Source organism: Bactrocera tryoni, chromosome 4 (assembly GCF_016617805.1).
Source record: "Bactrocera tryoni isolate S06 chromosome 4, CSIRO_BtryS06_freeze2, whole genome shotgun sequence".
NCBI classification, from domain to species: Eukaryota; Metazoa; Arthropoda; class Insecta; order Diptera; family Tephritidae; genus Bactrocera; species Bactrocera tryoni.
Genome location: NC_052502.1, coordinates 37,980,448 through 37,992,250, shown reverse-complemented (window position 1 = coordinate 37,992,250; position 11,803 = coordinate 37,980,448). Strand labels below are relative to the sequence as shown.

General features: G+C 34.7%; 1 protein-coding gene across 5 annotated transcripts in view; it reads right to left on the bottom strand.

The window, feature by feature from the left end:
* Positions 1-1,394: 1,394 nt before the first annotated feature.
* Positions 1,395-11,803, bottom strand: part of LOC120773876 — an 84,562-nt gene continuing 74,153 nt past the window's right edge. For 4 of the 5 annotated variants that reach the window (XM_040103034.1, XM_040103031.1, XM_040103032.1 and 1 more), the window contains 6 exons: positions 6,094-6,357; positions 5,879-6,005; positions 3,646-3,789; positions 2,446-3,555; positions 2,052-2,273; positions 1,395-1,921 (listed from right to left, as the gene is read on the bottom strand). In XM_040103034.1, coding sequence (XP_039958968.1) covers positions 1,773-1,921; positions 2,052-2,273; positions 2,446-3,555; positions 3,646-3,789; positions 5,879-6,005; positions 6,094-6,330 — 1,989 coding nt within the window. In that variant the 5' untranslated portion in view covers positions 6,331-6,357 and the 3' untranslated portion in view covers positions 1,395-1,772. Of the gene's footprint in view, positions 1,922-2,051; positions 2,274-2,433; positions 3,556-3,645; positions 3,790-5,878; positions 6,006-6,093; positions 6,358-11,803 lie in introns of those variants that run through there. The other variant, XM_040103035.1, reaches the window with a different exon arrangement.

Sequence of the window (11,803 nt, the reverse complement as noted above, 5' to 3'; positions counted from 1 at the left end):
TTAAAAAAATTTAAAATTTAAATAAAATTTTCTAAAATTACAAAAAATCCAAAAAAAATTATAAAATTTAAAGTTTAAAAAATTTTCAAAATTTATAAAAACTAAAAAATGTTAAAAGTAAAAAAATTTAAGAAAAAATTAAAAAATAAAAATTTTAAAAAAATTTAAAAAATTCATCAAAAATTAAAAGAAAAATTTTAAAATTAAAAAAATTCAAATTAAAATTCAAAAAGTTAAAAAAATTTAAAAATCTAAAATTATTTTAAAAAAAATAAAAAATAAAAAATTAATAAATAAAATTTAAAGAAAATTAATTAAAAAAAATTAAAGAAAGTTCAAAAATTTAAAAGATTAGCAAAAATTAAAACAAAATTTTTAAAATTGAAAAAAAAACTTACAAAAAATTTTTAAAAAATTTTAAAAAATTGCAAATATTAAAAAAAATGGAAACAAATTTTAAAAACTAAAAAACTTAAAAAAGCAAGTTAAAAAAATTAAAAATTTAAAGAAAATTTACAAAATTTTTAAAAATTAAAAAAAGTTCAAATTAAAAAAAATAAAAAAAATAAAAATTTTAAGAAAATTTATTAAAAAAAAATAAAACTAAAAAAATAAAGAAAGTTCAAAAATTTAAAAAAAACTAGCAAAAAATTAAAAAAATGAAAAAATTTAAAAAATTTTAAAACTACAATTGAATTAAAACGTATTAAAAAAATTAAAAAAATTTAAAATTGAAAAACAAAACCTTATTTAAATTGAAAAAAAAAACCATTTTTAAATTGAAAAAAAAGACTTTTTAAATTAAAATAGTTTGATTTGTAAAAATTAAAAAAAAAATGGGCAAAATTAAAAAAAATTAAAAATTAAAAAAAAATTCAGAAAAAAAATTAAAATTTAAAAATATATTTTTAAAATTAGAATTTTTTTTTATTTAAAAAATGTTAAATGTTTTGATATTTTATTAGAAACGGTAAATAATGCTAGTAAATAAAACACATTGTTTCGTTTTGTTGTACTTTTAAATTCAGTAGTTTCATATTTATTGATTTATTAAAATATCGTTGTAATATAATTATGTTTTAAAAATACTTACTACATACACATTTGAATACAATATAAATTGAATAATATTCTTAAATCATATAATGGCAAAATTTAAATCTTGGCAACCGCTAGGGAAATATTATTATTTTTTTTTAATAAAATTTTTGAATTTTGTAGCCAGTGGCGTCACATTGTAACATTTCTGCCTCAATAGTTTAGAAGTGGTTAAAACAGTTTCCTACGTAAAATTAAGTTTTGTTAGCGCTTCGGCGGTGTTTGATCAAATATAAAAAGGCTTTGATCAAATATCTTTGCAACCGTTGGCGATATGTTTCTTTGGACCATTTTTCTGTAAAATTAAGTTTTGTTGACAACTAGACGTTTTCTACCTTAAATGTAGTTCTTATGGCTTAATTATGCTGATCTGAAGATAAGTGGATATACATACATATGTATATAGTATGTGGTATTTACATATGTTAATTGTTATATTACATATTATAGGAAATATGAATATGAAAATCATTAGGCTTATAAATTAAGTATATACATATGTACATATATAGTATTTCTCCCACACAATTCCAATTTATGTCCATATATACATACATATGTACAAGCATGATGACAGCTCTTTTGTGTTGGAAAAGTACTGGTTTGCGTCTGTGACACAAGAGCGGCATCTAGCGTAGACTCAAGCAACATTACATTACGTTAACGGCGTATAGTCATGTGACGCAAGTTCGTTTGCGTTCGCGACAACGACGGCGATAACGGCGCACCAGCGCCTCAAGCGACCACGAGATGGCAGCAATAAATGACATCATGTTCAGGAAATGCAAGGTGATCGAATAGTTGAAACGATCGCGTATAAGACCTGAAACAAAAAAACACAAAAAACAGAAAATTAAGGAGGCTGTAGAGTAATTAACATGTAACGGTAGATATAATATAATCTTAATAATATAAATAGTTTTATGAAATGCATGAGATGGAGCGACACTTACCTACAAAAGGTCCACAGGCAAACGTAAACAGACCGGAAATGAGCAATTGCAAACCGGAAGCGGCTGGCAAACGTTTCAGTGGCACACAACCGGGTATGATCAGTGGCCAGAAAATAGTGCGCACACCTTTGCACATTCCAATCCAAACGAAGGTGCAAAGTATGACCGTGTAGGAGCGAGTGCAGGCGACGACAGTGCGACCTAGTGCAATGCCAACGACGCCTGTGGAATGGAATAAAAGTATATATTAGAAAGTGAATGTATCAGTAGTTAAAACTTTTCAAAACGATTTCTGTTTTCAAGTCAAACAGACGAAGATCAGTCCGCAAAATATCAAGATAAAATTAAGAAAGAAATACTTCATAACGTTGTTTAAACCCACCTTAGACCTTACCTATTAGGAAGAAGACACGATTATCCCACGGTATTTTCTCCGTGACGAAAGGCACGATGAATCGCACAATAATATCCAAACCACCCAGCACAGACATAGCCGACGTAATTTGCGAGGTGGTAAATCCGAAGTCATTTAGTATAAATGGCGTTAGTATGGAAAAATTCAATTCACCGAAATTGATAATCGTCAAACCCATCACCAGATTGACGAACGTGAAATCACGCAACAAATCCAGATCAAAGAAAGCCACCACTTTCTGTAAGAAGGTGAAACTCTTCACAGACATTGCGGCATCTTCGTCTTCCTCCGCCGTTGTTTCCAGCCTTTTATTGGTAAGACTTGAACGAAGCTGCGCCTTTTCGAGCAGCATACGCTCCTCGGCACAAGTACAATATAATGGAGCCGTCGTGCCATGTAAGCCACCATGATGTGGTGGCGCACGAAAGTTGCCATTGCTTGCCGACTGCTTCATCAGCACTTCGTCGCGTTCACGTTTGAAGTTGTTCGGTTTGTAAACCTCGGCCGTCTTCAGTTCTTCCTCAGATATCACACGATTGAGTCGTGTTATACCCTCGATATCTTTCGAACTGGAGACGGTACGAAAGCGTGGTGTACCCGCTCTATGCATTGAGGCCAACGACAACTTCGAACCGAACCAACCGTCATTGGCGCGTGACAACATCGGCGTGCCCGGCTCGATTATTTCATACCCAGGCATAGCTTCGTCATCGTCCTGATACAAGTATTGGCTGGAGAAGATACCGTTACGTTTGCATTGTATTTGACAGTATTCACAGAGATATTCCGCTTCGCCGGCCGCAATGCCCGAATCTCCCGCCGCTTCGGGGGCATCGGGGGGCGGTGCATGATGGCGCACCGGCTGATAGATAAGTGCACAAACCATAGAATGCAAAGAGAGTGCGGCGAATATGATCACGGTGCCTTGCACGCCATAATACGCGACGAATAGTGTGACTACGTGTGGCAAGAAAATCGGCCCGAGGCCAGTGAGTGTCCACGAAAAGCCAGCTGCGCGACGCCTTTTGTTCTTGAAGTAAGTGTTTATGGCAAGTGACGAGGCGGAGACGCTAATGCCGACACCAAAGCCTGGTGTGTTGGGTTAGAGAAATACAAAGCGAAATAAATCCGACGTGTATGTTTTTAAAATAATAGATGAATTAAGCGTAAAAGACTTACCAAAGAGCAGCGCATAAGTTATCATGTAGCCGATAAAGGATTCGCAAAAGGCTGTTAACATTAGACCAGCGAAGATGAAAAATGAACCTGCTAAGGCAACCTGGCGAAAGGTGAAGCGTCGAAACATTGGTCCATTTAAGAGTCCTGAAAAGAAAAATTTACAAAACTAAGAATTAGAAATATTAGGAAAATTAATATTAAAAAGTCGAATGATTCCTTTACTATAATTTAAGTTTGAGATAGGAGCACAATAAGGTTAAATGGACTCACACAATTGTCTGATCTCTTGTGTGGGTGAAATGACGAGTGTGAGAAAATGTTTGAGAAGCGTATTTAAGCTGCTTATTTAGTATTAATCTTTTTTGATAACTTCGCCTTGTTGAGAGCGCTCTAAAGGGCTACATTTGTTATAAAGCTTGAACGTGTAAAAAAAGCGGCTCTCCTAAGCATCCCTGAAAACTTGGATCATTGCATTTCTTTACTCATATACCGACGAGAGATATGCGGTGAGCTTTTTCATGGATAGGTCGAAGCTGGGAGGGAAGATTGGAGATGAAGATTTCTGCAAGGAGCTCTCCGTCAAACTTAGGTTTAGTCTTCCGAACTACTGGACTATTTACATATCAGGCAGGAGTGGCGTTAAAGTAGTAAAGTAGCGTTGGACGTGCTGGTACAAAATACAACCACTTTCAGAATGGTGAGCATTCACCCCGACAGCCGGGCGGCAATACCAACACTGAGCTCATTAACTGTGTGCTCAAAGCTAATCAAGGAGTGTCTGTACTCACTTGAAATAGCTTCAAGCTACTTCATCGTCACACTAGTTTGAGTGTTCAGTCATAGCGAAATCGCTGGCAACGGCAAAGCCAACGACCTAGCCAGGGGGGTAGCCTTGCCGCGCTCACATTGAAACGGTTCCGAGTTTGATCTGTATTTGCATTTTCTATTCAGCAGTTGACAAATGGACCCTGCATGCACTTATCAGGGGCTGGTCAACGACTCGCTCCAACTCGCTGCAACTCCTAGATGCTTGCTTAGAGTAGAACGCAGGAGATCTTTTGAACTACTTACCCTTAGCAATATTTATCTTGCTGCAATCGAGGCGGTACTTATTGGACATTGTCAATTAAGAATTCATGTGGTAAGGCTAAAACTATAGACGGACGCAAGTTGTCAAAGATGCGTGAAGGAGTGATATTGGAAACATTCAGGCACTTTTCCCCACCTTTTCAAGACTGAGGTTGAACTATCTCGACAGTCTTATCTTCTGCGCATCAGGAAACATAGCAGAAAGTGACTTAAGTGCCGACTTAAAAAAACTTGTGAAAGGTCCAAAAGGTTTAACGGACCGGAGATCTAAGCTGCCTAAGTGAGAGCGCCTTTTAACCTAGCCTAAACTGTATTCTGGTAGTTCATTTCTACTAAAAAGTTAAAAAAGCTTTCACTGATATTCTGAAAGCAAAAATGACATCAATCCCTGCCTGATATTTCTAAAGATAGTTCCATTTTCCTTATTCTGCAAATTATTTCCCAAGAGGACTCACAACTTTTTCCATCACTCGTTTATGAAATTACAGGTCTCTACCGGAATGTTGTCTAAATATGAAAATGTATCCTTATAGTCCATTGTTGAAGAACATTCGAAACATTTTTGGAAAATAATCCTTTTGAGTCGAACAAATTATTCGAAAATGGTTTTCTAAATTCGGCAAAGGCCGAAAGAAGACGATGAATTCCAAAATTTCTCCTAAAAGTAACAACCTCTTAGTCAAAAATAAAAAGAAATGCACGAATAGATTTTGAATAACAGTAAACTGAGATACGTAGATCGAAATGGCTGACACACTAAAAATATTAGAGAGGCGTATTTGACATATCGTTCATGAAGATTTGGTTAGGCTAAAGCTCTGTGTAATATTGGTAACGTAATATTTCACAATCGACTCGTTCACCATGTCATTAAGCAACAAAACCGATGACACCGATATCCACTGTTATTCTCTGAATGTGCTTCCAGCATATTCGTCCTGTTCTTAAACCTCAGCACAAAGGTTACTGGGAAGCAATATCCCAGATTAAAATATATTTAGAAGAGCTTCAAAAAGTACCAGGTTGTTAAAAGGAATTTTAGGCACCAAAGGCTCGCTTATTAAGTGTCATAATTGATCTTTTATATAGCCGAAGTAATTGCTAATAACCCATATAATAGATATGACCTAATATGTCCACAAACCTGTACACGCCGACACAGCCGGATTGGTATTAATAATTGTTGTGATTTGTGAACTGGTTAGACCTAGAACGCCTAAACGTTCGCGGAATATAAAACCGAACTGCTGCAGACATGGATAGATCGACAGCTAAAAAAGAAAAAGAAAAAAGAAATTAATTTTAAAATAATATAGAACAAATACTGACAATTATTATACAATTCATGGTACAACTCACGTTCGAACAACCGGCAGCGATGCACACCAACCACGCCCAGCCGCCATCTGGCGCTTTGAAATTCTCACCCAAATCACTTTTGTCGCGACGCACTTTCTTTGGCTTCGCCTGTGACGGTGACGTTGCTGCTGCCGGCTTTTTACTACTATTATCTAAGCCATCGTTGTCGTTGGTGGTGGGTAATGTTGTCGCGCGATAGACTTGACCGCTGTTGTCGCATGCCGTTGCTTTTTCCATCACTCATTGATATTTATAGACCGAAAGCTAAAATTAGAAATACAAAATAATTAGTTTTATGTTACTATCTCCACCGAATGAAGTGATTGAAGGCCGGCCAGCTATTAAGGAAATTGATAAATGAGCTTCGTGAATGAAGCCATGCTCCAGAGTTTTTGTAGTGGGTGGTAAGAAACATATTGTAAATATCAAAGTAACAGACTGTAATAGAATCGTGCTCGTTTCAAGAATTATACGAGCAACAGTTTGTATGTTGGTATGTAAATCAAAGTCATTACATGTTATATGGAACTATATAAATTCGGATTTTTATTACCCATTATTACTATGATTTGATCATCAATTTAACGGCCAAAGTTCTGGGAAACAGAGTTAAGTCGGGGAAACAAAAAAATAAATAAAGTGTTGCATTACTTAAACTGTGGAATATCTTAATCTCGAAAAGTTGGACTAGAATTTTTTACACTTGCCAGAAGTCAATCAGAAAAAAAGAGGAAACCCTCTACTATTTACCTGTGTAGGAAATTTCTTTTCTTTTCCGATTTATTCTCATTATCATGATATCATTATCGCACGAAAAAGGTTTGTTATGAGCTCGTGACTTGTAAGTACTCGAAGTAGCATTAGTAGTGAATTCTCTCTAAGTCTACCAAAAAGAAAGAAGTGATGTAAAAATAAAATACTTAAATTCGGGCAAAATGTGTTTTTGTTATTCAGATAATTATATGAAAATTATGATTTGAACAAAATGTCGACCAAAAGCCTACAACGGTCCTGTTTGCTCATCTTTCTCTAATTCAGCGCACTACGTTGTCTTCGATTTAACATACCCCCGAGAAAATAATCTAGAGGCGTTACAATAGAGGCCCGCTAATCTGGATCAATTAAAACCGGCCCCTATCCGGAATATAAGGAGATCCGGATTACCAAAGACATATCAGAACTATGTATTATGAAAAAATATTTATAAATTTCTGTTTGTTTATTATAACAAATAATACACATGTTCCAAAAAAACAAAAAAAAAAACTTAAACCAATAAAGTATAAAAGCGAATGTAGTGAATAATAAACATGTGATCCGGATTAGAGAATACGGATAGAGAATTTCAATCCGGATTACAAGGGACATAGTAGAAATTTTGAGTTTTTTAACCCTCTCCGGATTACAGTGGAATCCGGATTAGGCAACATCTTGGCGGCCATTTGACTGGTCTGTTTCACGAAATTAACGAGTCGCTAAAGTTTGCACTCAATGTGTTCATGTGAATCATTTTTGAAAGTTCCGGAAAAAAATTGGTCAACATCGGGTTACGTACAACGCTCGCTCCACACTAAACAGTAAATTTATTGGGATGCAATTAGGTGTCCTGAACCACATGAGCATTTGACTCACCCCAATAGCACAATTTGGTTTGTTGATGAAGCCAGAAATGGTTTTCATCATGTTTAAGGCGAAAGGCTCTTACAGTAGACACCAGAGACAATTTCCAAGCGTTGTACCAAAGTGAAAGGTGACATGATCTTACTAAACGCGCTGACAAAATTTTATACAAACCCGCATACAAACGTGGTCGCCACGAGCCTTCAAAATCCCATCATTTTGGTAGGCGCTTTATAGTAGAATCCTCCGTTTCCAACAAATGTATAAATAAGCAATTGGAGCATACAAAAAATAAAGCAAGTGACTATTTTACGGCAAAAACCACAAAAGCAACTTTTAGCATCGTAAATAATTAAGTAGCTCTCAAGCGAAGACTTTTTTCATATCCCCTGAAGCTCTACAGGAAAAACGAAAATATTTTCCAAGCATTGAAAAAAGTGCACCTCATCGGTTTACCTACCTAATCAGTTTAAAATTACTAATAAAACCGAATACAGTAGTTTTCTATATGAAGTTGTGGTTTACCTTATTTGTTTTCTTAAAAAAAATAAAAAAGTTACATGGTTACCCAATAATACTTGTCTCTAAGAGCTGGCTTTCTTCGCCAAGCTTTAGAGATTAGCGAATCGAAGAAGTGTTGACAGTTGTTCAATCAGAGCTGCCAGCACTTGTAATTTAATCTTGCGCTAATATGTTCGCTGATGTCTAAAGCAAATATCAATACTCTTTTTTAGTTTTTCTACGACAAAGTCACGTAGGAATAAAAACGAGTATTTTAAAGTTTTGTTTATGGGTCATTTAAGTATTGGCTCGTGGTTGATTTAGTGATAGTTGTAGATAATTAGTTTAGAAGTTCAACTTGAATTGACAAAAATTTGGTTATAAATGTAGGGAAATTTAATGGCTAGGTACGGTTCCCTCTTTATGAATAATATAAATAACATTTTTACCTAAAGATACTCACTTCAGTATGGGGTCTAAAGATATATTGTTGAAAAAATCTTAACTTATACATTAAAGGTGTCAAACAGAAGCTGTCCCGTGACCATTTTCTTCCAATTTAATAGGAGACGATAGGGATCTGTTGGCAAAATAATTAGTCATTGAGATTTGGAGTATGGAAGAAGAAAGGAGACGCCCACCGCCATTGGCCACCAAAGTGTGAAAACCCATATCGGGCAGTCAAAATGGACCTAGGTGATCTCTGGATTATTAGTATGCTCCGGGTGGCCTTAGGGCGGTGATTGCATTTGATGAAAGATGATTGCCTGAAATCAATTTATTTATTTTTCAATTATTACCTATGAGTACATATATCAACATTACATACGAGTATATGTACAAAGAGCTTAGCTTCAAAAAATGTATAATTTGTGATTGGGTTATAACAATTCTTTGCAAGTCCAAAAGATGAATGTCCCATTTTTTATAGCCATACATGTAGGTATATATGTATATACGGATAACACCTACATAATATATAATATTTTTAATGCCTAAGGTGCTATACATACGTTTGGTACGTATACAAATGTTTGGATTTAAAACCCCAGTTCAATGGCCCTAATTTTAAAGATCTTCGTCTGATTCATTGAATGTTATATTGATTGAACAATATGTAGATTGACCTTTCCAGTGACAGCAATTTTGGATTTTAGATTTTGATTTCTTGCTATCAACCAATGGTTCAAAGAATTCGTTTTAAGTCGGAATTCTCATTATACCGGTATATTCACACAGACATAAGTATGTATATACTATTTGAAACTGATAATAAGGAAAACATTGAAAAAAACATTAAAAACAAAAAAGAATAATAAAGAAACATTAACATCGTTTGCACAGAAGCTAGAATACTCTTTACAAATGAAGACGTTTCCATGCAAAAACCTGAGTTTTATCATTCAGTTTGTATTACAGCTATATCGTATTGAATTTCGATCTGGAAAATATCTTCGAATATTGTGGCGTTGACTTGAGCAAAAGGTTTTCATACAAAACCTTAATTTTGATCGTAAAATTCTTATGATAGCTATAAGCGATGGGAAGTTAGATTAGGTTAAGAGGTCGATCCTAACAGGGATCTCACTTGAACAACTAAGAACGTCGGTCCTTTGTGGTACCTACAACTCCTATATAATAGAATTTTACAAATTGACAAACCGCTTTGAGCCTATCACAAATTTGTTACGACAACTACTGTCAGCTTCCGCTATATCTTCCGGTTCGCCGAATGTAAGACTTCCGATATTGTTTAGCCTTAGTCTTGCAAATTCTGGACAAAATAGGAGAAAGTGTCTGGATATTATGCTATGGTAGTTCGATCTGAAAAATATATTCAGAAATTGTAGCGTTGCCTTGAGCAATAATCTATATCCAATATCATGAAGATATCTTGAGAAATTAAAAACTTTTTCATACAAGAACATAATATTGATTGCTCAGTTTGTATGGCAGCTATACTATATGCTATATTAGCTTATTATCGGCGGTTCGGATAAATGAGCAGCTTCTTGGGGAAAAATTGATGCGATCAAATTGATTACACAGCTCTGGAACAAAAAAAGACGATTTTATTTGTTGCACTTTTATGGTTTCAAGTGAACTTATAATTTTTCATAATTGTATATTTTGTATATTTTGATAAATTATAGACTTCTTAGTAATAAAATTGAATCTTCATAGGGCTAATGTTGGTTGGGAATACATTGGAGAGCGTATTAAAAAAAAAATTAATAACTCTAGTATAGATTTGTTTATTTAGGAGCTTTCATTTTTCGCATGATGGTGAAATATATAGCACACATAGTTTTGCGGTTAGACCTTATCAGTACTATAAAGTAAATACATATGTATGTACATATGTATATCCCATGCAAACATAATTTGTAATCAGTTTCAATAACGAAATCTCAATTTATGACTTCTTCATACTAATTAACTTAAACCGAGTCGGTTTTGCTTTTTGGGATAAAAATAATTAAGAGTATAAAAATTAAAATCTTTCGATGCTTATTAGAATTCTAGAATCGTGCTTATCTCTATTAAATTGAGATAATATATGTATGTTAATAAATAAAAACAAGTAAGGAAGGGCTAAGTTCGGGTGTCACCGAACATTTTATACTCTCGCATGATAAAGTGATAATCGAGATTTCATTATACGTCATTTACATATTTTTCAAATACCGTATTTTTGTAAAGTTTTATTCCGCTATCATCATTGGTTCCTAATGTATATACTCGTATTATACAGAAAAGGCATCAGATGGAATTCAAAATAGCGTTATATTGGAAGAGGGCGTGGTTGTTAACCGATTTCACCCATATTTCGTACATGTTATCAGGGTGTTAAGAAAATATTACGTACCGAATTTCATTGAAATCGGTTTAGTAGTTCCTGAGATATGGTTTTTGGTCCATAAGTGAGCGAGGCCACGCCCATTTTCAATTTTTAAAAAAAGCCTAGGTGCAGCTTCCTTCTGCAATTTCTTCCGTAAAATTTAGTGTTTCTGACGTTTTTTGTTAGTCGGTTAACGCACTTTTAGTGATTTTTAACATAACCTTTGTATGGGAGATGGGCGTGGTTATTATCCGATTTCTTCCATTTTTGAACTGTATATGGAAATGTCTGAAGAAAACGACTCTGTAGAGTTTGGTTGACAAAGCAATAGTAGTTTCCGAGATATGTACAAAAAACTTAGTAGGGGGCGGGGCCACGCCCACTTTTCCAAAAAAATTGCGTCCAAATATGCCCCTCCCTAATGCGATACTTTGTGCCAAATTTCACTTTAATATCTTTATTTATGGCTTAGTTATGACACTTTATAGGTTCTCGGTTTCCGCCATTTTGTGGGCGTGGCAGTAGGCCGATTTTGCCCATCTTCGAACTAAACCTTCTTATGGAGCCAAGGAATACGTGTACCAAGTTTCATCATGATATCTCAATTTTTACTCAAGTTACAGCTTGCACGGACGGACGGACGGACGGACAGACAGACATCCGGATTTCGACTCTACTCGTTACCCTGATCACTTTGGTATATATAACCCTATATCTGACTCTTTTAGTTTTAGGACTTACAAACAA